Genomic DNA, 26,149 nt, shown 5'->3' with positions numbered 1-26,149 from the left:
CCCAGACCTGCCCAGGAAGCCAGAGAGGTGGGGGTTGAGGTGGGATGTGTTGCTGCTCCAGCCTGGCACTGGGATGCTCCACCAGCAACTGGGCTGGCAGAGGCTGGATGTTGGGGAGGGAATAGAAAAATCTTATGAGTGCCTAGCAAGTAGTTCTGAAATAGAGATGTTGGCATACTTTGACATAGATGCTGAAAACATACATGTGAAGGCTTGAGGCCTTTTCCTTTGTTTAGACAATAAAAATGCCACAAATACCAAAAAACTAACAGACATTTTGTCCCAAGCTTGGCAGGAAAGGTCTGAAGATAAGGGTTACAGATAAGAAAGCCATAAAACATGGTGATTTAGTAGTTTTTATAGGTTGCATGCAAGTATTAGGAAATTAGTATATTGTATTAGATTGGTTAAGGGAAATTAAACTATTCATTATAGAAGAATACTTATTGCATTGTAAACGGGAAATTTCTTTCTTACCTTTTACTTTTTACTTTTTACCTCTTACCTCTTACCTCTAATTTCTAATTTCTTTCTTGCTCTCTCTTACCCCCTTGCTTTTATCTCTTACTCTCCATGCTCTACACTCTTTCTTACACCCACACCCTCATAATAAACTGCAAACCTAAAAAACAAAAAATAGTAAGCTCCTGATTCTATCCAGTGACCATCCAACAACCCAACCCCCACAGCTGACAGTGCTCAAGGGAGGGGGAGAGGAAAGGCTGGAGTGGTCCCCACCACCCTGAGTGATGAGCCCAGGGCTGGCTGATGATGGAAGTGCTCCTGGCCATGAGCTGCTCCATCCAGCCACATCCCCTGGGGCAGTGAAAGGCAATGACTCTGCCAAGCCAAGCAAGGGCTGGCCAGCTGCTCATCCCCTCCTCCATCCCATCCCTTTGATGAGGCTTTCCCAGTTTTTTGCTGCTTTTCCTGCTCTTTGCCAGGCACCAAAGCAGTGCTGAGCCACGAGGGAGCTGGTTCAAGTGGCTGAGCAAACTTCCAAGCCATTTCCAGCAGGACATGGTGCTCTTGAAGAACTTGACTCCCCCATGGAGCTGAGGCATCTCATGAGTAAATTTGGTGAGATGCCAGCAGGACCCAAATGGTGCAGACAGGGCTTGAAGGGTAAAGAGCAGCAAAGCTCTGTGGAGCTTGAACTTCTCCCCAGGTTAGTTCAAACAAGCTGTGGGAGTGTGTCTCTGTGGGAGGAATGCCTGCAGTGTAAGGCAGGCAGGCCAAAGCACAGAGGATGCACCAGGGAGCCTCTTCAGGCTAAAGCAGATGGGGACACATCCATGGAAATGAGCCCAGGTCCCCTTGAGGCTTTCCCACGTGGAGGATGCTGCACTGGCAGCACCAAGGAGTCTGTGGTGGGCTGAGCTGCACTTCAGCTCCACAGGGAACCTGACTGAGGTGGGATTAACCCAGGCCAGATGGGGATCAGACCCCACAGAAGGTGTGGGATGTGTCTGTGCAAAGCTTGCTCGAAATGGAAGGAGGGAAAACATCCAAAGGAGCAAAGCACTGCTGCCAGAGGGTTAATTCACCCCTGTGCCAGAACCCCCAGCTCAGGATCACTCTGACACCTCACCAGCCCCTGCCCTCCACTTGATTTGGTGACACTGGCCTGTCCTGTGTCCAAACCTGAGTGACAGCCCAGGTGACATCGAGGGCAGACAAACCTCCCTGGGGAAAATGCTGCTCCTGGTCAGGACAGGCTGCTGCCAGCCAGGGGGAGGGCTGGCATTTCAGCTCAGCACCCTCAGCTAAGGACAGGAGCTGTGCCTGCAGCCCAGGCCAGCCCTGCCTGCTTCCCAACACCACGAGATGCCAGCAGATTCTAAAGAAGAGGGGTTCTCACTTAGAAAATGCCACTGAGGGCAGAGATTTTGTGAAAATCTGTCAGTTTTGAGAAAATGCCATTAACCCTCTGCCTTCAGAAGAGAAGACATTGCAGGCTGTAACTTTCCACTCTGGCTCTGGGAGTGAATTGCTGCAAGGTCTCTTTTCCCACCAGGTTATTAAAATCGACCTGTGTGTGATTATATAAGCAAGCATGAAGAAAACTTCCTAAGGAAAAAGCAGCTCAATTTCATCAAAACTATATTCTCTATAGGGGCAGAGGGGTTTTTTGTCCCTTGTTTCTTTTTTCTTGCCCTCCTAACCAAGAGATGAGAGATCTGGGATTAAAATCTTGGGTTGGCAGGACCATGGAGGTGGTTTAGTGGCTTCATCCTAACAAAGAGCCCAGTTCATGGATGCAGGGAACATCTATGGGTGAGATATTTGACCTCATGTGCTTTTCCCAGGAAGAAAACCCAGGGTGCAAACCCAATGGCTCCTCAAAAACTCCAGCAAGGTGACAGCTTGCTGGTGCATTGGTAGGAGGGATGGCTGTGGATTTATGCCCACAAAAGGGGATTAAGGTGGTTTAAACATTCTTCCTTTGTGTTCAGAGTTATTTACTGACAAGTATATTGGTGGTGGGGGGGAGAATTGAAAATAAATATTGTCTGAAGATCTGGGATCTCTGTCTGAAGCCATAGGAGATGTATCAGAGTGGTCCTCAAGGAGAAAAAACATTATGCTTCCTATTGGGTTTTTTAAGGCAGAATAAGTTCATTTTCACCAGTGGTGGAGTCCTGAGTGACCCTGGGGATGGCACCAAGCTCATGTTGTGCCTTCTCAGACCTCCAGATGTCTCAGTCCTGGGGCTTTACACATCCCATCCTTCTCCTGGCCAGTGTTGAGGTGCAGGGGGCTCCTTACTTGGATGTCCCACTCCAGAGGGCTCCAAGCTTCAGAGCTGAAACATCTGCCACTCTTACATAGTGAAGAGCTTTGGGACTTTATGAAGGAAACAAATCCCCCCTCCATCAATCAGAGCCTTCAAACAGAAGGAAGCCCCAGTGAGCACTGCTGAGTCCTGTTTGCTTGTCACAGTGGTAAGGAAAAAACCTTGTGTGAAGTTTACTCAAGAAATGAAAAACCCAAAGTGATTGAATTTGTCATGCTCCTTTTTTTACCCCACCCAAACATGTTATATGGGAAAGCATAGCCTGAAAAAACATGCAATTAGTTTTAAGAGTAAAATGCACCATGAAATGAATCCCAAAGCATTTTGCAGCAAAGTAGAATCATGGAGACTCAGGGGACAGGAAGGGTGACAAGACCCATGGTCTCAGGATGGGTGAGAAGGAAGGAAGAGGGCAGAGGGGACAGCAAAACCTGCACTACCAAGATAGCAGCAAAAATGGGAGAAGAGTGTTGGGTCCAGCTCTGCTTGGTGGAGAAAAACAACTTGGCTTGGGCATGGAAAGGGTGGAAACAGCCAGGAGGAATCACAGAATGCCAGAATGGTTTGGGCTGGAAGGGACCTTAAAGCTCTTGTTCCACCCCTGCCATGGCAGGGACACCTCCCACTGTCCCAGGCTGCTCCAAACCCATCCAGCCTGGCCTTGGACAGGGATCCAGGGGCAGCCACAGCTGCTCTGGGCACCTGTGCCAGCCCTGCCCACCCTCACAGGGAACAATTCCTGCCCAATATCCATCCATCCCTGGCAGTGGGAGCCATTCCCTCTTGCCCAAAGTCCCTGTCCAAGAAGTGGAAACCCTGGGCTGGAGCCTTGCAGGGATCAGCCCAGCTGGGTTCAGGGATGATGTGGAAGGTTTCTTTGTTGAGAACCAGCCTGATGGAGCAGAAGTTTTGCCAGGGTTTTGTCACTGCCTGATTCCTTAACCAGAGATGGTTGTTCTGCCTTGGACTGTGCCACAATCAATCCTGGAGTAAGAACCACGTGGGTCCTTCACCAGCCTGCCACGCTCTTTGTTTTCCTTCCAGCTGTAAATATGAAACCAGGGCTATTTGTATCTTTGACATTAATTGACTTCTCGAATTAATAACTCTTCTGTGTAACCAGGAACACAATTATTGCTTTGTTGTGCTGATATCCAGCTGGAAGGAATAGTTCCTACCAGGAAACTTGATTGTACTAATTAAGCTGTATGAGCCTAACAGGAGGCAGCTCAGGGTAACCTGTCCCCGGAGGTGCCTCCTGTGCTGATACCCATGGAGGGCTCTGCAGAGGAGAAGGGATGGGGAGCCTGTGTGGGCGTGCTCAGGCTTTCCAGGCACGAGGGGTGAGTGGCTGATGGATGAGATGGGACAGGGATGTACCTGCTTGCACAAAGCTCTTTTTTCCCTAAGTGTGCTGGCAGCCTGCCCTGCTTCCATACCCATATTTCGTCTGCTCAGACAAAAAGACACTGTGAGAGGAGAAGTGTTTTCTGATGCAGGAGACATCACACCCAAAGCCAAGGGCCCACAGCTGTGACTCTGCTCAGTGCAGAGCATCTGCTCCCCTGCTCATCAGTCCCTGGATGAGCACTGACAGAATCACAGAATCTCCTGAGCTGGGAGGCTCCACAAGGATTATTGAGTCCAGCCCCTGTCCCTGCTCAGACACCCCCAAATCCCACCCTGTGCATCCCTGAGAGCCATTGTCCAACCCCTCCTGCAGCTCTGGCAGCCTCAGGGCTGTGTCCATTCCCTGGGGAGCCTGGGCAGTGCCAGCCCCTCTGGGGGAAGAACCTTTCCCCAAAATCCAACCTCAACCTTTCCAGCACAGCTCCAGCTGCTCCTTCAGGTCCTTTCCTGGTCAGCAGAGAGGAGAGAGTGCCCATGGAGGCTCAGGGCTGGCAGGGAGCCCTTGCACCACCTGCACCCCAGACCTCTCTCAGCAACAAGCTGACAACATTTCCTCCTGCTCCAAATCTCCTCAACCACCCTGCTCTGAGCTCACCATGGCCAGTGCAGGGGCACTGTGGCTGCAGAAATGACCCCACACACTCAGGGAGAAGGTCCCACTCAAGGGATCCCATCCTCTGTGTCCCCTCACATCTCTGGCACAGCAGGGATAAGGGCATGGCACAGCAGGGATAAGGACCTGGCACAGCAGGGATAAGGAAATGGCACAGCAGGGATAAGGGGATGGCACAGCAGGGATAAGGAACTGGCACAGCAGGGATAAGGAAATGGCACAGCAGGGATAAGGATCTGGCACAGCAGGGATAAGGACCTGGCACAGCAGGGATAAGGGGATGGCACAGCAGGGATAAGGAACTGGCACAGCAGGGATAAGGAAATGGCACAGCAGGGATAAGGAAATGGCACTGCAGGGATAAGGACCTGGTACACAGGGATAAGGAACTGGCACAGCAGGGATGAAAAAATGGCACAGCAGGGATAAGGGGATGGCACAGCAGGGATAAGGGGATGGCACAGCAGGGATGAGGAAATGGCACAGCAGGGATAAGGGGATGGCACAGCAGGGATAAGGACCTGGCACAGCAGGGATAAGGAACTGGCACAGCAGGGATAAGGGGATGGCACAGCAGGGATAAGGGCCTGGCACTGCAGGGATAAGGAACTGGCACTGCAGGGATAAGGAAATGGCACAGCAGGGATAAGGAAATGGCACAGCAGGGATAAGGAAATGGCACAGCAGGGATAAGGGGATGGCACAGCAGGGATGAGGAAATGGCACAGCAGGGATAAGGACCTGGCACAGCAGGGATAAGGACCTGGCACAGCAGGGATAAGGAACTGGCACTGCAGGGATAAGGAAATGGCACAGCAGGGATAAGGAAATGGCACAGCAGGGATAAGGGGATGGCACAGCAGGGATGAGGAAATGGCACAGCAGGAGGAGGGGCTGCTCCACCATGCATCCCTCAGCAGGGCAATGGGGATGAGCCACAGTGGGCACCAAGACTCACTGGCAGGAGGGGGGATGGCCACCAGACACCACAGGCAGAGGTGCTGAGCTCTGCTGGGTCACCTGGGGGATGAGTGTGGCAGGGGAAGGCGAGATGCTCTCAGCAGAGGGCTGGGCTCAGGTGCCAGGGGTGCCAGCAGTGCCACCTTACCTGTACTGGGTGACAGCAGGGTTGGCCTTGGCAGAGCAGTGGAACTTCACAGTGTTGTCCTCCAGCACGGGCTGCGGCTCCACGGACAGGTTCACCAGGGGTGGGTCTGCAAGGACAGACAGGCCATGAGCAGCACAGACACAGCACAGCCTCCCCTGCCTGCTGCCCGCCAGCTCCTCGGGCTGCAAAGCAAAACTTGGCTGTAGGAGAGCCTGGCAAAGGCACTGGGACTCCTTGATATCACAGAATCCCAGGAGGGTTTGGGTTGGAAGGGACCTTAGAGACCATCCAGTTCCACCCCCACCACGGACAGGGACACCTTCCACTAGACCAGGTTGCTTCAAGTCCCGTCCAACCTGGCCTTGAACACTTCCAGCTTCTCTGGGCGCCCTGTGCCAGGGCCTCACCACCCTCACAGGGAAGAATTTCTTCCTGCAATCTCATCTCACCCTGCCCTCTGGCAGTGGGAAGCCGTTTTTCAGTTTAAAGCCATCTAACGACTGTCAGACAGGCTGATGCCACCAACGCTGCTCTTCTCTTGAAGGGCTTCAGTGAATAAGACAGGAAGAGGAGCCACAGACACCATTTGATGTAACATTTCACTTGGAAAATGTGACTGCTGGCTCTGATTCTCATTTAAGGACATAAACTTGCCTGCTTTGAGACACTCCAGTTTAATATCTCGCTGTATAACAATGATGTTTTGTCTATCCTCTAACTTTAAAGTGGCATTTCTGCTCTTTCATCAGCCTAATCATCTCTGCCAAGGCCTTACTGGTGTCACAGGCTGCTCCAGTCTTCCAACTGCTCCTCAGTTTCTCTCCTTTTCACGTGAGAAGCATCAAAATGCTTTAGCAGCAAATAAAATTTAGGAAAGAACTGATGGAAGCAAATGGGAAATGGGTGAAATGTTCAGATGAAGAATATCTAGAGCTGGTTTAATTTTTCATGATGACTGGGGTGGGGTGCCAAGACTTCAGCTGTAGATTTTAGGCGTGGGACCTCATTTGAGGGGTAAAAGCAGAAAGAAATGGATTTGTGGAGGGTTTTTTTGGTGCCTGAAGAACCAGCTGTCCCATGGCAGAGGGTGCTGGGTTCATTGACCCAGCTGAGGGCTCTCCTGCAAAAACACACCCTGAAATAGGACATGACACATGTCCAGCTTTACCTGCTGCCTCTCTCCTCTTCCAAGTGCTCCAGCAATGCCCTTCCCAGCTGGGAAATGGGGAAAGGCTGCAGGTGGCAGGGCAGGGGGGCAGAGAAGCTGCTCCAGGGCCCCTCCCCTGGCCTCAGGTGTGCTGGGCTGGGCTGGGCTGGGCTAGCCCTGCAGGGATGCTGTGGGGCCAGCCAAGCCAAGGAGTGTCCTTGTGTTGGACAGGGATGGAAGTTTCCCTGCTGGCCTTTTCCTCCACCACACACACGTCAGGGTCCTGCTGGAGTGACCTGAAAAACTGCCTTTGGAGTGTGTGTGCTCCAACTGGGCATACTGGGCATACTGGTGTGGGAACCCCGAGTTATTCCAGCCCTGTTATTCCATGTCGGCAGCCTGGGGACACAGCAGAGCCTCGGAGGCGGCCTCGGCAGTGACCTTGGCTGGGCAGGAGGGGAGAAGGGAAGGCAGAGCCCCGGCAATGCTCCAGTGCCTCCTTCTCCTCCGCCCCGTGGTATTTACCCAGCCGGAGCCTGGCTTTGTTGTGAGCAAAGCCACCTGCCTTCCTGATGGGAAATTATGACGGGGAAATTATAGGTATTTTCAATTTACCCTAATTTCATTTTAAAATGTGCAATTCAAATGACAATAAAGATGGGCGCAGTTGGGAATATAAATGAGCTTTCCTGACACAGCAGCCCAGAGATGTATAGCGGGCTCCTAATTCATTCCCAGGCATCCTGACACTTCCCTATTGTTAGACAACAACAGCTAATCACCTTCCTTTGTTAAGTATGAATCACACTTCTCTTTAGTAGCTTCCCCATTGTTTGATGGGTTAGGAGCTGTGCCTACGATTTACAGAGAGGAGCCTCTTTGTATTAAAATGAGCACGGCTCCCTCCTGCACTCAAAATAATAATAATAAAAAAAAAAAAAAAATAAAAAGACAAAAAAAAAAAAAAAAAAAAAAAAAAGAGCAAAGGAAATGAATTAAAGTCTTTGATCTCGCCTTTCAGAAATGGGATTGGGCTTTCGAGTGTTGCGGGTGCCGCGGATAGCGTGGGCTTGTGTGTACCAGCGTGTTTCGGGGCATTTTACAGGGAAAAAAGACACAAATTGGAACTCATCAGGATGTAATTCCACTCGCTTACAATTATAATTCCTGCCTGGCTTCTGGTAATGAATTTGAATGATGGAACGAGATAGAGCCAGCCCACAGGCGGCGGGAGGAGAGGATGCAGCAGGTGCTGTGTGGCACCGGGACTGGCACCGGGACTGGCACCGGGAATGGCACCGGGACGGGCACCGGGACTAGCATTGGACTGGCACCGGGATGGGCACCGGGACTGGCACCGGGACGGGCACCGGAACGGGCACTGGGACTAGCACCGGGATGGACACTGAGACTGGCACTGGGACTGGCACCGGGACTGGCACCGGGATGGGCACTGGGACTGGGACTGGCACTGGGACTGGGATGGGCACTGGGACTGGCACCGGGACTGGCACCGGGATGGGCACTGGGATGGGCACTGGGACTGGCACCGGGACTGGCACCGGGACTGGCACCGGGATGGGCACTGGGATGGGCACTGGGACTGGCACCGGGACTGGCACCGGGACTGGCATCACTCTCAGCAGCCCCACAGCCTGCAGGGCACCTTGGCAAACCCTCAGCTCGCACTGTTCCCACTCAGCCCTCGGGATGGCAGCAGGCTGGGCTCCATGGGCTGCGGGCACTGCTGGCGCTGGCACTGCCAGCTGCAGATCCCTCTCCCTGCTCCTCTCCCTTTCCAAACCTCTTCTAAGGCTAAGATGCCACTTCAGCCCCGGGCTTTCCATTCCCCAGGGGGAAGCACAGAAGGGAATCAAACACTGCAAAGCTCCAAGGATAAACACAGCAGGAGACCCTCCAGCACAGCGAGGTGCCCCTCATCACCCTCCACGTTCCTCCTCCTCCCACCTCCTGCAAAAACAGCCAATCCAGCCAAATCCCTTCTTGCCATGACAGAAAAAGGTGTAAAAGTGAGCAGCTGCCCCTGTGTGTGCAGAGGCTTGGAGCAATGGCTTTGGATCAGCAATAACCCTGCTCCTCCCCACCCCGGGACGCCGGGTGTGCATTTCCACAGAGCCACTGGGCTCCTGCAGTATAAATAGTTTATGGCATATCAAACTATTAAAGATGATTTTAATCCCACTTGTGATGTTCAGCACATAACTCACAGGAGGGCTGACTTTGATGTGGCTGTGGAATGGAAATCACATTGAACAGATGTTCCAGCTGGAGCTGCTTAGTGTTTCCATTACAGACCCTGCACTGGGGCTTCTTCCAGCTCTTTCCACCACCTCCCCTTTTTACATATTTGGAAGGGGAGAGGGTTTTATGACTCAGCTCTTTCATTGCTGCTATGATGGTCAAACATGAGATTATTGGGATTCCAACTTCAATTTCCCATCAGCTGGAAGAGGATAATTCGTCCCACCATGCACACACCCTTCCTAGGGATAACCTCCATCCTGCCTGTGAGCATTGCTGATGTTCTTTTGAGTTGCAGAAAAAAATGAAAGAAAGCAGTAGGAGTGATTTACCAGGCTGCTGCTTCCTGGGAAGGATTATTCTTTTGGTTCCCTGAGGTTATTTTGCAAGGCCATCTCTCAAACCATGCAGATGGGTGATGTTTGCTGTGGTGTGAATTTAGCCTCCACTGCAGGGCCCAGGGGGATGCTGCAGCTCATGCCAGGCTGGGAAAAGCTCTCCAGCCAACAACTGCTGCCTGCTTTTCCTTATTCTTGCAGAAATCATTTTTTTCCTTCCCCAAGGTGCTGCTTCTCTTCTAGATATTGGAAGAAGACCCATGAGCAGGACTTCCCAAGACAATTCCCTGGGCAAAAATTAAATGGCCCAGATAATTTTTTGCTTAGGAAAAGCACTTTTAGCTCTTTGCAAAGTGAATGCAGCTGGTTGTCTTCAAGGCTGGGAGTGGAACCTCATGAGCTAAAGCTGCACTTGATGCTCTTAGAGGTCTTTTCCAAGCTTAACAATTCCATGATTCTGTTACTAGATGAAGTTAGAGCAGGCTTCTGCATCCAGGTCAAAATCCATCCCACCTCAGCTTGGTTAATCCATCTTAGTATTTTTCTATCCCATCACCCATCCAGCTTCAGGAAATTGATATCCCCATTAGCCCCCATTAAGAACAACATACTATTAGTAGCTGGGTAGGATATTATTGTTATTATATTCACAGCATGGAGTATTTAATAGCTCAGAGTGGAAATTGGTGTTTTTTTATCGGGTTTTTCTCTTTGCCAAGCAGATTCCATGTGGCTTGGGGATTCAGCTCACGTCTCCAGCCCACACTGTACTGCCCAGTGTAATGATGTCTCCACTCTGTGCTGTTTGTGTGAGTGTGTCTCCAGCTATTGTAGCTGTTTGCTGGCTGTGAAATAACCCAAGCTATTATCTCATTTTATCTGCCCAGTTCTGTCAGGACATGCAGCCAGCGACCCAAGAGCCTGGTAATCTTCCTGCAGCAAAAGCTGCGAGTCTTAAATGGTGAATTTTCTGCTGTGCTTGAGTTTGTTCAGTTGGGTTTGCCAGTTTTAATTGGTCTCTGGAAAGCAGCTGGCATGCTAATATTGAACATCCTGCTTTTGCAAGTCGTGGGTAAATACAGCTGCAGGAACTGGGTGTGTGAATGGAGCGTGGCTGGAAGGGTCAGGAGCAGCCCAGGAGCAAGGAGGAGGAGGAGGGAACAGGCCTGGGAAATGTGCATTTTGGAGGGTGGATTTACAGCAAAGGGTGAATGGTACAGCTCTGAACACAGCCCTGTCCCCTGGCTTTGTGTCATGGGAGGGACACTGTCCTGATCAGGTGTCTCACAAAAAACTGCCTGTAGGACTGGAAACACCTGATTGTGCACCAGGAATCCTAACAGGACCTAACTCTGCTGCTGGCCGTGCCCAGAGATGTTGCTTGCTCACTTTTGGGCTCCATCCCTGCTCCAACCACCCCAAGGGTCAGGGCACAGCTGGGCCACCCAGAGCACGGCAGTGGTGCTGCTTTTGCTGAAATCCACAGAGACGTGGGAAGCACGATATCCCAGTGGTGTGGGCATTCCCAGGGAGCTCAGGGGCTATGAGATCTCCTGGCTGTGCCTTCACCCTGTCAGTGCAGGGAAACCCCAGCCCCAGCAGGACTCGGAGCGCTGGGGACACCCTGGGCAGGGCAGAGGCGGGGCTGTCCCAGCAGCCAGAGGTGGCTCAGCCAGCTGTGCACTCACGCTGGATGTCGATGGTGACAGAGGTCTCCTTCCCGCTGGGAATGGCTTTGTTGGTGGCACGGCACACGATGCTCTCGCCGTTCTCGATGTCGGAGGGCGCGATGAACAGCGTGCTCATGATGCTCTCCCTCTTGCCGTCACGGAGGAGTGTCTGCGAGGGGGAAACAGGCATGAGGAGAGGGCTTTCCCCCCGGAGAAGGGCTCTTTCCCCATCCCCAGGATCAGTAAGAGCTTCTCAGCCAAGCGGCTTCCTGCGATAACAACTCCTCTGGCTGGAATCCGCCAAAAGCCTTAGGGGATAACAAAGACAAATTTCACTGCACTTCCCTGGGAATGGGGCTCTTAGCTCCCATCTGCCTCCCTGCAGCCCTGCTGTGCTTGGGCTGGGGAGGAAACTCCAGCGAGGCACGTCAGCCACCCCCCAGGAAAGAGGGAGCCAGGGGCAAATGGATCTTTGTCACCTGCTGTCATCCTCTGCCAGGTGGGTGCACAGAGTGCCTGGCACTTCCCACGGCAGCGAGGGGTGATGCCAGCTGCCAGCAGCACGGGTGGACCCTGGCCGTGGATCCTTGGCTGCCGTGCTGTGCTCCAGCCCAGCCTGTGCTAAATCATCACCTCTCAGGTGGTCACTGATGGGGCAGACAGCCAGAGCCTGGTGGTGAGCAGCTCTGCCTCAGCCTTGGCTGCTTCCCTGGGTTTATCTGGCTCCTGCCACGCCTCTCCTGGGAGCACAGGAGCCTGGGAGAGCTTCTTTGGCATCCCCTAATCCTCCTGCAAGCTCTTACAGGGGGTCACGTCACCCCCTAACCCTGACTTTGATAAACTGAGCCCTCAGAGCTCCCAAGATGTTGTGTGGTTTTCAGCCTTTTAATCATCCTCCAACCTCTGACCTCTCTCTGGTTTATCAACAGTGGATTTTGGACCTGCCAGGCAGTTTTTCCTTCTGTCAGTATCCTTCAAGTTTGTTCCTCACAGTGTAAGACAGGGCTTTATTGGGAGTTAAACAAATGTCAGCAAGATGTGTGCATGTGGCACTTGGGGACAGGGTTTAGTGGTGGCCTTGGCAGTGCTGGGGGAATGGTTGGATGTGATTTTGGAGGGCTTTTCTGACCTAAATGATTCTTTAATTCCAAGACTAATGCTTTTCCTGGGTTCCTGTGGCACAGCCTTCTTGCACACAGGTTTGTGCCTCTTGAGCACATGAGACAAGGAATGATGCTGAGAAAGTGTCACCACAGTCAGTCCAGAATCCCAGAGTCATTAAGGCTGGAAAAGCTCTCTGAGATCGAGTCCATCCATTCACCCAGCACTGACAGCACTGACCCACTGAACCACATCCCTCTCCACCACATCCACAGGTTTTTGGAGCATTTCCAGGGATGGGGAATCTACTGCCATGCTGAGAGTCCCTTCCAATATCTGAACACATTTTCAGTAAAGGAATGTTCTCAGTATCCAATCCAAACATCCCTTGGCACAATTTGAGGCCATTTCCTCCCATCCTGTCCCTGTTCCCTGGGAGCTGAGCCCAACTCCTCACTCTGCCTCCCCCTCCTCTCAGGGAGTTGTGCAGAGCAAGAAGGTTGCCCCAAACCTCTTTTTCTCCAGGCTGAACCCCCACAGCCCCCTCAGACACTCCTGGTGCTCCAGCCCCTTGCCCAGCTCTGCTCCACACAAATGCAGGATGCTGTCCTTGCTTTATTGTCACCCTGTCTGCTCTTCCCTTGGGGAACAGCCCCACTTTTGCTGCTGGCGTTGAGGTGAACCCTAAGTCTGTGCAGAATTTCCCCTATTTGAGGTTAACCTCCAAACCCTGCAGGATCTTGTAACATTCCCTGTCCCCTTCAATCCAGCTCAGGGGGTTTCAGTCAGCCATGGCTGTTCTGTGATGCCTGGCTGGGATTGCAGGGGGCTGCATATGGATCAGCTGGTGGACTGGAAATTCAGAGTAACAAAGAAATTATCACTCAGTGTGAGTGGTTTCAGGCAGTCAGTAACCCAAACAGGGCTTCTTTTTGGCTGGCTGGAATATCTGGATCAAAGAAAAGCTGGGCTGGGTTTCAGTTTTCTTGAAAAAGCAGAAAGAGGCAAATTGAGGAACTATTTCAAAGAGAGCTTCAAAAGGGAAATGTTTCTAAGACCCCAAAAATTCAAACTTCTCACTCAAAAAATGTCCAAAATTGTCTGTTAGTTTTTCTAAGGGATTTTTATTTGTGGAAGGGCCTTATGGAAACCTTCAGGAAGTCAGGAGAAAATGAGGTTCAGCCTCAGACACAGAGGTTTTCCTGACTCCAGGAGAGGGAAGGATGCTTCATGCCCCATGCAGAACAGGGCTCCCCTCCCAACTGCTTAAAATGTGCTGTGGGAGGTGGATCTGCAGCCTGGAAAACTCTGCTGTATCAGAAATATTTTACAGATGGGCACTCCCCCTTCTCTGCTCCCCACTGCCTGTGGGTCTGAAAGGGACAGGGCTCAAAATTTGTCTCCTCAGGCCATTCCTGACAGCCCTGGAAGGGAAGGCTGGGGGTGAGGGGATAAGCTGTGAACAACGGCCTGGGTTTTAATTAATTCCACTCCATTTGAGAGAGAGAGAGAGAGGTCAGTTCTCTCTGGCTCTAATTAGTGCTGCCTCTCACACTGCAGGCAGGGAGATGGGGCAGGTTCCTCTCTGCTCACCCTGGCTGCAGCCCAGCAAGGAGGAGGAGGAGGAGAGGAGGAAGGGAGGGTGTTCTGCCTCCTCTGCTCTCCCCAGCAAATCAGGATTTTGCTGGAATGAGGCTGGATGGAGGCTTCACAGTGGCAGCAGAGGATGAAATGTTTATTAAAGATCTCCAGGAGCTCGAGGAATGGCTCTGACTGCCCACTTTGAAGTTCTGGCTGCAAACTGACCCATTTTAGGTCTCGAGTTTTGCTGTTCAGAAATTTTCATTAAAACTGTCAAGTGTTAGTGAATCTTTCACACCCACCAGCCATCAGGAGCTCATAAACAGGAGAACATGTGGGGTCCCATTCCCAGTGTGCTGCTGATTGCTCTTTGATGATTTCCTTCATGACCCAATAAAGACTTTCTGTCTAAATTAAAAAACGCCAAGAACCCTGACAATTTTTCATGGAAAATTGCAGTTGGAGGAGGGGACACATCACTGCAACCACCCCTTTGATCCAGAGGCTCTGTTGCAGAAGCAGAAGCAGAAGCAGGGCTGGGTCAGTGCTGCTGCACACAGGTGGGATTAATGGGGAGAAGTGGCCACACCAGGTGATTTCAAACTGTGAGAAGCAGCAAAAAGCCAAACTCAGAGCAGAGCCATTCTGATGACAGTTTGGGGCTTCTCTCTTGTATCCTCCTGCTTCCTCCCAGCCTCCCCACTGGGAAGGTTTTATGGAGGGATGCAGGGTGAGAGTCCCAGCTCTGCAGAGCTGAGGGTGCTGCCCCAAATGTTTTGGGGTTGTGTGAACCCTGGTACCCCTTTCATGAGCCAGGGATGAGCACAGGCCCTGTCCCAGCCCCATCCTGCCTCACCTTGGAATAGGTGGCTCCGTTGATGACTTCTCCCCTCCTCATCCAGATGATGGAGGCTGCTGGCTTGGCATTGTCTGCATGGCAGGTCAGGTTCAGGGGGTCTCCTGCCCTCAGGCTGATGATGGGGCCCCCCAAAATGACAGGGTCGTCTGGAGGAACTGCAAGGGAAGAGCACAGAGGAGACAATGTCACCTGAAGCATGGAACACACCGTCCTGGAGTCACCTGGGCTGGCCTGTGACCTCTCAGATGGTTTGGGATGGCCATGGCAGTGCTACCCCTGCCCCAGGGTACAGCCACTGCCTTTTGCTGCTCTCCTCAAAGCTGTGCCCCAGATTTGAACTCCAGCAGCAGCAGCTGGAGAAGTTTCTGAGGGTTTGGGCCAGAGGCTGCAGGCTTTGCAGGAATATGAGGGATCAGGTCGTGGCAGATAAATCCACCAAGGGCTACTAAATCCTCCAAGCCCTGGATGTCCCTGAGCTGCAGACTCTGGGAGGATGGTGAGTGCTTGAAAGCAATGAAATAAATATCCCTCCTGTGCCTCTCTGCCTCCCTGGGCATCTCTAACTGGCTGCTGCTGGGCACAGGATACAGGGATGGGAGAGGACTGGGGGTGAGCCCTGTTCTTCTGGCTGCAAAGTGGGAGGGAGCTGAGGCTGTTTTGGGGTAGAAGGGCAGGGGAAGTTGGATTTGGATCTGCAGGACTCAGGGTGGAATAATCCTCTGGGCATGAGGAGTGTGACCTCCAGTGCCTGCCTTTGAGGAGGGCTCTGTCCCAGAGGGAGGAGTGGGGAAGCCCTGGGCACGCCCTGCTCTGTCTGAGGTCCCTGTCACTCCCACAGGCAGGCTGTGTCACCTCCTGCCACAGGGAGGCACCTCAGCACCTCCCTCTGGGAAGGCAGATCCAGCCAGGGGGTAGTGGAGACATTCAGGACCTGTGGAAGCGCCGGGCAGCCCCTGGAGCTGCGGCTCCAGCTGGGATCACACAGCCCTGGGGTCCCTGCTGGAAATGAAGCCAGACAGGGGCAGGGGGAAACAGGGAAGCGGAGCAGGGGCACCTGAGCGTGGTCTTCTCTTTTGGGACCAGCTCTTGAACTGGCACCGCAGAGTGTAAGAGATGGGAAATCCAGCTGGAGAGAGGGGCTGTTCTTGAATTCTGCAGGGAGGAGCTTTTATCTCTGCTACCCTGATGGGTCTGCTCCACCCAGGGTCTGTGCTGGAGATGGAGCTTTGTCCAGCTCCTCATGGAATCAGAGCATTATCTAGGCTGGAAAAAAAACTCCAACCATTCCCCCATCACTGCCAAGCCCACCACTAAACCATGTCCCCAAGTGCTTTTAAATCCCCCCAGTGTGAGGGCTCCAGCCTATTCCAGAGGTGAACCATGAAAAGTTTGGCCTTACTGACCATTGGTGGGTGTTTCTCCAAGGCATAAAAAGTTCCTGGCTAAAGAAAACAAATGCACTTTTACTTCTGCTCTGTGGCTCTTTAACAGCATCCCCCCATGGATGCCTCTCATTATTCCAGGGAAGCAGCAGGGAACCTCCTTGCTGCTGAAATCTGCTGGCAGCCCCCTCATGGAGAGCCCTTCCAGCCCAAATCACTCCCCAAAGGCACTGAGCTCTTCCCAGCTGTGACCCCTGGGGAGCCAAATGCTGTTCTTGCTGCAGCCAGATGTGCTGCCATCCACCCACAGCTGTCTGGGGAACCCTGGGGCCATGTGGGGCTGGGAGGCCAGCAGGAAGTGAAGGACACCAAGAAATGGGAAACTGCTCCTCCACACCCTGCTCCAGAACCCTCCAACACTCACCATCCTTCAGAGGGGATGCACTTGGGTGAAATCCCACAGTTTTCCTGAGTGGAGCTGGTTTTGTTCCAAGATAGAGCCAAAGTTGGCCTGAGCCCCCTCCAAAATCCCCAATCTCTACCCCTGAGATGCCCCTGCAATGAGGAGTACTTAAAAACTGAGGAGTATTTAAAAACTGAGGAGTATTTAAAAACTGAGAAGTATTAAAAACTGAGGAGTATTTGAAAACTGAGTATTAAAAAACTGAGGATTATTTAAAAACTGAGGAGTATTAAAAAATGAGGAGTATCAAAAACTGAGGAGTATTGAAAACTGAGGAGTATTTGAAAACTGAGGGGTATTAAAAACTGAGGAGTATTAAAAACTGAGGAATATTTGAAAACTGAGGAGTATTAAAAAACTTAGAAGTATTAAAAAACTGAGGAATATTTAAAAACTGAGGAGTATTAAAAACTGAGGAGTATTTAAAAACTGAGCAGTATTAAAAACTGAGGAATATTAAACACTGAGGAGTATTGAAAACTGAGGAGTATTAGAAAACTGAGGAGTATTAAAAACTGAGGAGTACTAAAAACAGGAATATTTAAAAACTGAGGAGCATTAAAAACCTGAGGAGTATGAAAAACTGAGGAGTATCAAAAACTGAGGATTTTAAAAAACTGAGGAGTAATTGAAAACTGAGGAATATTTAAAACTGAGGAGTATTAAAAACTTGAGTATTAACAAACTGAGAAGTATCAAAACCTAAGGAGTATTTAAAAACTGAGGAGTATTAAAAAACTGAGGAGTATTAAAACCTGAGAAGTATTAACAAACTGAGGAGTATTAAAAACAGTATTAAAAAACTGAGGAGTATTAAAAACTGGGAAATATTTGAAAACTGAGGAGTATTAACGAACTGAGGAGTATTGAAAACTGAGTATTAAAAAACTGAGGAGTATTGAAAACTGAAGAGTATTAAAAACTGAGGAGTTTTTTTTTGTGCAGCTGCCCACAGTGGGAGTAATGGGATTTTTCAGCTCAGTGGGTGGAACCCAAAGACCGGGGAAAAAAGCTTTTCTACACAGATCCAAAATGTATTTTTTTTCCTTTTTTTTTTTATTTTCAGGCTAAAAGAGTGGAAAAAGAAAGTGAAGGTCTGTGGTCTGGGTTAGTTGGAATGCCTGTCACTGAGATGTGAAAGTGGGAACAAATCTGTTCCATTCTGATGTTATTTCACTATAAGGGAAGTATGAATTTTAATTTTTAAAATTTATTTATTTTATTTCACTGGATGAGTTTTATGCTGTTTGAAACCAAATCTGGCATTTTCAATAGTTTTTTTTTTCCCTCACTGAGTCCATTAATTGAATTTGACCTCTGCTTGTAAAAAATATTGAAAATTCATTTTGTAGAGCGGGGAAAAAACCAACCAACAAATCTTTCTCTGAAGACCATCTTGGAATTTAATGAAGGAACTTTTATGGTGAGATGTTTGACATTCCTGACTTTTTTCCTGGTATTCCTGCAGCAACATCTCCCCTGCAAAGTGGGTTATGGGATGGGGACAACATAACACAAACAAAGATGGAATCACCTATCTGACCTGTGCCAGGAATCCTCATTTTTTACAGTTTTGCTCCTGTTTCTCCCTGTGGGGTCAGCAGCCAGCCTTGAGGAGCTGCTTATGGCAATGAGGAGAGGATGGTTCTGGCTGCCTCTTCCCAAGTAAATGGTTTTCATGGCCCAGTCCTCCAGGTAGCTGTGAATTATTGATGTCTCCAGGCTCCCTAACAGGGAATTTGCTTGGGGTGGAGGGTCTGATGAAGAGGAATCAATGATGTCTCTCTAACTTCTGCAATCTGAAGGATGGATGTATTCCTTCCCCACCCCAACTCCAGCCTGGGAGAGGAGGCAGAGGAGGAGGAGGAGGAGGAGAGGAATGAAAAGATGAAAAGGGGAGAAGAAGAAAGGAGGGAAAGCAAGAAGCTGGTAGCATGGAGCCATGATCCATTATTCATCCACTGTGCTCCCAGGATTGGTTGTTATTATGAGGCACCACTACAGAATCTGGTCTCCTAATTTTTAATCACGTAGCTATGGAAGCACTAGCCTTGCTGATTAAACCAGGGATATAAATAGGAAGAGCTGTTTGGGGTTGCAGGGGGGGTTATTCCCGACAGCAAAGCAAATGGAGTTAACCCACACACGCCCAGGAACATTAAAATGATGGAGAAGGGATCCAGGACAGCTCAAGCCCACAGGAACAGAAAGATGGATGGAAAGAGCCTCAAGGTGCACCAGGGGAGGTGTAGTTGGGATATTAGGGGAAAGTTCTTCACTGAGAGGGTGGTCAGGTGGAGAGGTGGAGTGCCCAACTCTGGATGTGGCACCTGGGGACGTGGTTAGTGGTGAACATGGGGAATGCCTGGATGGGCTTATAGGGCAACCTGGGTGATTCCATGAGTCTGTAACATGCTTTTCTGGGGTGGGAGTCCCCATGAATTATCCCCCAATGGACATGAGAGTGAGACTTTCTGGGGTGGAGGTGAATCACCCCAGCAGAAGGTTCCCAGCTCCTCACACTGCCCTCAAGACCTCAGCTGGACACTTGTCCCTCTCTTCACTGCAGACAAAACTTTCCAAAGAAATGCTGACAAAATGCTGACTTCTCCCTGCCAAACCCCTCATTTTCTGTCAAAATGCAGAATTGCTGAATATTTTTAAAGCAGTATTGGACAGGCTTCAATCCATTCTCCATAGCTCTGGGCTGTCTGGATGAGAACTGACAGTTTGGGGTCTCTGCTCCCTGCCCTTTGCAAAAGTGCTCTTACAGCACATCATCATAAGGAAACACAATTAAATGGTGGTGCTCCTGGTGCACTCATCAGCTTTTTAAATTAGTTGTTAGAGGCTTTCCTGCACCCTGTCCCACCCTGCACAACTTGATTAATTAGTGACCCCCAGAGAATTCTGGGCTGGGACCCCAGGCTCAGCCTTTGAGTCAGGAATGACGTGGATGCTTTAACTGCTCCCGGACAAGGATGTGGCCAGCAGACAGAGCCTGGGTCATGAGCAACATTTACTGAGATAACAGCATCCTCCAGCAGCCAGATCCTGCAAGTGGAGGACGCAAAAAGCCCTGCAGCCAGCAGTACATTTTCCCAATTAAGGCTGTTTTCCTGTGCTGCTGTGGCTGGTTCCTCACTGCTGCTGGTTTGTGAAACCAACCTCCTCTCCTTCAGTGGGAAGTGATTCAACCCCAACACCTGCTGGTGGCAAGGGCCACCCAGCTGCTGGGCTGGAGAAACAGACCCTGAGCAGCCCCTGAGGGCTGCCCTGAGCCAAATATCTGCAGGGAAAGTTCAGCTGGTTAGACTCAGCATGGAATGAAATCCCTTGGATAAAGCATTGCTGATGCACTGCTCATCTTCATGGCTCCCCTTCCCCAGGGGCTCATGTGGGAGTTAAACAAATAACAGTGACCAGAGGCTGCTCCTGGTGATCACAGTGTGCCATGAACCACTGGAAGGAGCTGCCTGGCCCAAATCTGAGAGAACAAGTGTAAACCAGGAGAGGAAACAGCTCTGGAGAGACCTGAGAGCTGCATCCAGAGCCTGGAGAGGGGCTGGGGACAAGGGATGGAGGGACAGGACACAGGGAATGGCTCCCACTGCCAGAGGGCAGGGATGGATGGATATTGGGCAGGAATTGTTCCCTCTGAGCTCTGTGCCAGAGCTGTGGCTGCCCCTGGATCCCTGGCAGTGCCCCAGGCCAGGCTGGACAGGGCTAGGAGCAACCTGGGACAGTGGGAGGTGTCCCTGCCCATGGCAGGGGTGGCACTGGATGAGCTTTAGGGTCCCTTCCAAACCCATCCTGTGATTCTGTGATGAGCCAGGAGCATCCCCAGCCTCCCCAGTGGGGACAGCTGCCTCTCACTGAGCACTTGGAGAGAACACGAGGCCCTGTGGAGATGGAAAGCCAAGCTGAACACGGGTACCTTTGCTCCTGCATTTTGTCTCTGCAGCAGGGGAAGCCCAGGGGAGGCAGCCCAGAGGGATTCAGCTGGCTCAGAGCAGCCAGGAGGATGGGGGAGCTTTGCTGTGCTGTGCAGGGTGTTTGTGCATTCAGACACGGTGTTGCAGCTTGTCAGGGAAGCATGTTCAGCTCTTGTAGACAAGCCAGGCTTAAGAGGCATCACAGAAGAGCTGCTGGGCCTGACCAGAGCCAGCACTGCCCTGACTGCTCACCCTTGGGAGGTTCTGGAGCACAAACCCTGCAAACAGAGCTTGCCTTTGCAAATCCCATCTCTGCTCCACGCTGGCCATTCAGAGTCCAGGTCTGCTGCCTGGCAAGGCTCTTGTGAAAGAAGCAGGATTCAGCCTGGGGGCTCTGGAAGATCCTGGGAATGTGGGCACTGCTGGAGGCCCAGGCAGATTTTAGCCAGGCCTTTTCTCAGATTCTGAGCTCATTTTCTCAGGCTGGGAGGTTTTTTTCCCAGGCTGAGACAGTTTCTCAGTTCCACCTGAGCCTTTCCCAGGATGGTAACTTTCTTGTAAACAGAAAGGAATTAATAAACAGAGATTAGCACCTGGTGCTGACTGAGGGACAGTTGTGATGTACATGACAGGAGATGTTTTCTCCTATTGTCCAGTGAACTCCTGTCCTGTTTGAGGTTTGTGAACCACTCTATAAATATGGTTCAGTTTTTCAATAAAATGCTTTTTTTTGCTTCTCTTGCCTAAGAAGTCGTTTGTGGTTTTTATTCGCGTACAGCGACACTGGAAGATTGTGAGCCTCTGATCTAGTGCAGGGGGCTGGACCACAAGGCATCCAACCCCAAATATTCTGTGTATTTATCACCCTGTCCTGCTCCAAAAGGTGGTCAATGTATCCAGACTCTGGGAGTGTGACTTTGGCACTCAGCTCTTGCTAATGACACTCAGCAGAACTCAGGAGAGTTAATTGGCTGTGGTGTCATTGCTGTGCATCGTTTGGGATCAGAACATCCTCCTCTCTGCTTGAGAGCTGCAGGGAGCTGCCTCCTCTTCCCAGACAGTGTCTGCTTTCCCCACCAGCCCTGGGGCGTTTTGGAGCTTTAGTGGTGTTGCTCTGCACGAGGTTTTTGAGATTCTGGGGGGTTTTGGCCACACTCATGGATGCAGAACTCCCTGGAGCTGATCAAAGGAAAAGAGCAGCTCCCCTACCAGGCAAAATCAGCAGAGGTTGGCTTGATTAATTGGCAAAAGGAAGGCTGGGAGGTTGGGATAAGTTACAGTGAAAGAACAGGAGAAGGTTGGGAGAAGACAAAGGAAAAAACAGGAAAATTTGGATGCTGGGGGAGAAAGAAGGTTGTCTGTTTCATCAAGTGTCTAGGAAAGCTTTCCAAGGGGAGGAAAAGGGGCTGGAACACAAAACTGCTTTTAGGATGAAGCTTGCTGTACTGGATAAGAGAATCCCCTTACAGGGATTGTGTTCCTGGCAGAGTTTTCCAGCAGACTGCTCAGGGTCTTGCTGTATTATCAACCCTGAAGGCTGCAAATTGTGAGGCCTAAACCACTGCAGAGCAGCTTACAGCTCCAGGAGTGTTTAGCTTTCCATTTATCAGGCCTTTACACATTTAGGATTCAGATTTCCAGCAGCTCTTCACAGCTAGGAAGGATATAAACAGACTCTTAGGTTTTGTCCAACACTTGAAAGGCAGGGATTTTGCTGTCTGAGCACTGTCATGGGCTGGGCTTCTCAGGGCAGCACCAAGTGGGGACTTGGGGCAGGACTGTGGGGCTCAGTGACCTAAAATCTGGAGGAAACCTAGCCCTGGATGCTCCCCTCCACAGATGTGCATCCATTCTACCTCAATTAGCATTTCAATCCTTTTGCTTTGGCAGGTAAGGAAAAATGAGCAACACAGAGCGAGTGGTCTGAGTTTAAATGGGGTCAGCACAGGGCTCAGAGACCTTCCTGACTCTGTAGAAGTGTGGAATTTTTGGGAAAGAAAATGGAATATTCTCCCTTCAAATATGACTGATCAGATCTTTGCATCCTACATCTGAAAGCTGGAGCCCATTCCTGTCTGCAGCTGCTCAGCAGGAGGAGGCTCCACTCTTGTCTCCCCATCCTGGGCTGATCCCCAGCAGTGTGGGCAGCAGGATGAGGGAGGGGATCCTGCCCCTCTGCTCTGCCCTGGTGAGAGCCCATCCACAGGGCTGAGCCCAGCTCTGGAGCCCTCAGCACAGGAAGGACGTGGAGCTGCTGCACTGGGTCCATGGAGATGCTGCAGGGCTGGAGCCAGGCTGGGCTGGGAGAGCTGGGGGTGCTCACTGGAGAGGAGAAGGGTCCAGGGAGAGCTCAGAGCCCCTTGCAGGGCCTAAAAGGGCTCCAGGAGAGCTGGAGAGGGGCTGGGGAAAAGGGATGGAGGGACAGGACACAGGGAATGGCTCCCAGTGCCAGAGGGCAGGGATGGATGGATATTGGGAAGGAATTGTTCCCTGGAGGGTGGGCAGGCCCTGGCACAGAGAAGCTGTGCCTGCTCCTGGATCCCTGGCAGTGCCCAAGGCCAGGCTGGAAGGGGTTTGGAGTCACCTGGGACAGTGGAAGGTGTCCCTGCTCATGGCAGGGGTAGAATGAAATGAGCTTCAAGATCCCTTCCAAGCTAAACCATTCCATGATTCTGTGATTCTGCAGAACCCCTGGAGCTGCCTGCACCTTCCCTACACACCTCAGGCTGCAAACAACCCAGCCCTGCTGTCCATGGCCAGTGCACAGAGGCCACTCTGGTCTGGGATGGGCATTGTTTCCAAGCATCAGCCCCCTCTGTGTGCTGTCAGATTGGCATGGCATGGAAGGCTGGCACCCCTCCTGCACCAACCCCATGCCAAGCCTGGGACAGCAACTCAGAGCTGTCCCCAGCCCTTGCCTGGCCAGGGATGGATGGGAAAAGGAGGATGCTGTGTCTACAGGTCCCCTGCTGTGTCCTGGCCATCCTGCCCAGCCTGGTGCTACTCTGCTGCCCCATTCCTCCCATGGGAGCTGAGCCTGAGCAGCCTGAAAAATGCTGGGCAGCTCCTGGTGCCCCAGAATGGTGCCAGGGAGAAGAGGGAGAGGAAAGAAATGCAGGCAAACAGCACAGCCTGGGGAAAACACACTAAAAAATAAATCAAAAGGAACAAGGGGAGCCAGGGAGAAAAATAGTGATGAAAGTTTAAATAGTGCATCTCTCTCTCAGCCCTATTTGTCTTGTGGCACTTGGGGGTGTGTGTGTGAGCAGGAGGGAATGCTGCCTCCTCTCCATCCCCAGCAGACACCTGTACCCCTGTCTGCCTCCTGTCTCTGCAGCTGAGCCTCATTCATGGACCCTCCCCACATTTAGAAGCTCATGAGAAAAAAAAAAAAAAAAAAACCCACTAGTATTTCCTAAAATCCCCCTGCCCTTTTTCCCCCCCTATTTTCTCCAAATGATTTGTCTCTTTTTTTCACCCAGCCACTCAAATTCTCACATGTTCCACATTTCTAGGATCAGCAGATGGATATCTCCAGTGGAACAGTGTCTTGCTGGAGAATGCAGATCCCTAAAATTTGGAAATGGTTCTTAGAGATGGTTTCATCTCACTGCAGCAAAGCTCAGCTCTGCTTTCCCACTCACTGCCCTGGAGGGGCTGATTTTCCTCCATCCAAGCCCTCTCCAGGTCACTCTGAGGAGTATCACTGGAATACTCTGCTTTTTCATGCTGAGGAGGGGTTTGCTCCAAGATTCTTGGCTAGAGAGTGTTTTAAATATTCAATTTTCACAACAGATTGGAATGAAACCAAATGTCAAAGTCCTGAAATCCTTTGTGAGAGCTGGCTCTGGGCAGGATGCATTTTGGAGAGCACACAAGCAGATCTGACATGGGATAAGTGAGTGTTTGCATTCTACTGAAAAGCCTTCCATGAGAGGAGAAAGAAGTTTTGGCAGCTCCCTTCCACACTTTAACAAAGAGCCAGATGCTGTGCAGGCAGGTAGCTGGCCAGGTATGGGCTGTTTACTCAGAATGTTCACTCTGCAAAGAGTAAAAAACTTAAATTTTCACTCCTAGCTGAAAGAGCAGCACAAACCCAAAGAATAAATTGCATTTGCCAGGTCCATGTTCAATTCTCCCCACCAGGGCAGTGTTTTTGGGTGGATGGTGTCAACAGGCAAGCCCTGACTCAGGGCAGGGGGTTTGGAGGGAGCTGTTTGGCTTTGCTGTGTCTGCCCTGGCTGCCTGTAAAGTGGAGAGAAGTGTGTCTGTGATCCAGGACAACCATGATTAATGGTTCCAATTCTGCCTGTCAGGGTGGTGGAAAGTCAGGGTAAAGCTTCCCAGATGGGAGAGGGATGGAGGAAAAATTACCTGCCCACCTGGCCTTGTTAGCAGTGATGTAATCAAATTTACTGATGAGAGCTCCTATCACACACAGGATCCCTGTGCTGGGGACGCCCCTCCCTGAGTAGAAAATCAGGGAATCATGGAATGGTTGGAGCTGGAAAGGTCCTGTCTTGTTCCAGGGACACCTTTCCCTGTCCCAGGCTGCCCAGGGACACTTCCAGGGATCCAGGGGCAGCCACAGCTGGTCAGGGCATGGGGGAAACTGAGGCACAGACAGACCAGGTGTCCTGAATCTTAGGCTTTCCCAGCTGGAATATCCCTTCATCCCTGCTCTTGTGCAAGCCTCCTGCTCTGCCCAGACTGTGCCAGTCCCAGGCAAAAGCTCCAGCTACTCTGGGGGATGGCAGGGGCTGTGGTGTGGGGGTCCCACATGGGACCTGCTGTGAGAAAAGGAGGCTCAGGGGGGACAATTCCCTGGCAGGAGGGTGGAACCAGGTGAATGTCTGGCTCTGCTCCCAGGGAACAACAGACAGGACAAGAGGAATCAGCCTCAGACTGCATGAGGGAAGGGCCAGGTTGGACATCAGGAGGAATTTCTCCGTGGAAAGGGTGATCTGGCATTGGCTGCCCAGGGAGGTTTGGAGCCCCCACCTCTGGAGGTGTCCAGGGAATTCCTGGATGTGACACTCAGAGCTCTGGGCTGACAAGGGGGGATTGGTCACAGGCTGAACTTGATGGTCTGGGAGGTCTTTTCCAGCCAGAATGATTCTGGAGCTCTCCAAACGAATCTGGGTCTCCACAGAGGCTGCAGCATCCTCACCAATCCCACCCTGGGGATGGTTAGAGATGCTTTGGGGCAATGCTGGGACTCAAGAGCACAGCCTGGGTCAGTCTCCTTTGGAGGCAGCAGGGACCTGGTGGATCCAGCCCTGGGAATCAGGGAAGAGCCCACGAGATTGCAGAGATGCTCCAAGCACATCTCACTTCACTGTAGCTACAAACACCCTCCCTCAAAGAGAAACAGAAAGCTGAGGGAAAAGGCTGTGGCATAGCCTGGCTCACTCAGCTGCAGGACATGCCTGAACCTTCTCCTGGGAGGGGATCAGCAGGAACATCATTATCTCCCCAATGTA

At 51.3% G+C, this 26,149-nt stretch overlaps 1 protein-coding gene across 1 annotated transcript in view; it reads right to left on the bottom strand.

Annotated features, from left to right (window-relative positions):
* Positions 1-26,149, bottom strand: part of KIRREL3 (kirre like nephrin family adhesion molecule 3) — a 361,979-nt gene that overhangs the window by 43,196 nt on the left and 292,634 nt on the right. The window contains exons 5-7 of the mRNA XM_056509830.1: positions 14,884-15,041; positions 11,364-11,514; positions 5,929-6,034 (exon numbers count right to left, since the gene is read on the bottom strand). Coding sequence (XP_056365805.1) covers positions 5,929-6,034; positions 11,364-11,514; positions 14,884-15,041 — 415 coding nt within the window. The remainder of the gene's footprint in view (positions 1-5,928; positions 6,035-11,363; positions 11,515-14,883; positions 15,042-26,149) is intronic.

This window comes from Oenanthe melanoleuca, chromosome 24 (genome assembly GCF_029582105.1).
Source record: "Oenanthe melanoleuca isolate GR-GAL-2019-014 chromosome 24, OMel1.0, whole genome shotgun sequence".
NCBI classification, from domain to species: Eukaryota; Metazoa; Chordata; class Aves; order Passeriformes; family Muscicapidae; genus Oenanthe; species Oenanthe melanoleuca.
Note: the sequence above shows the minus strand (reverse complement) of the source record. Positions and strands in the feature narration are given on the sequence as shown.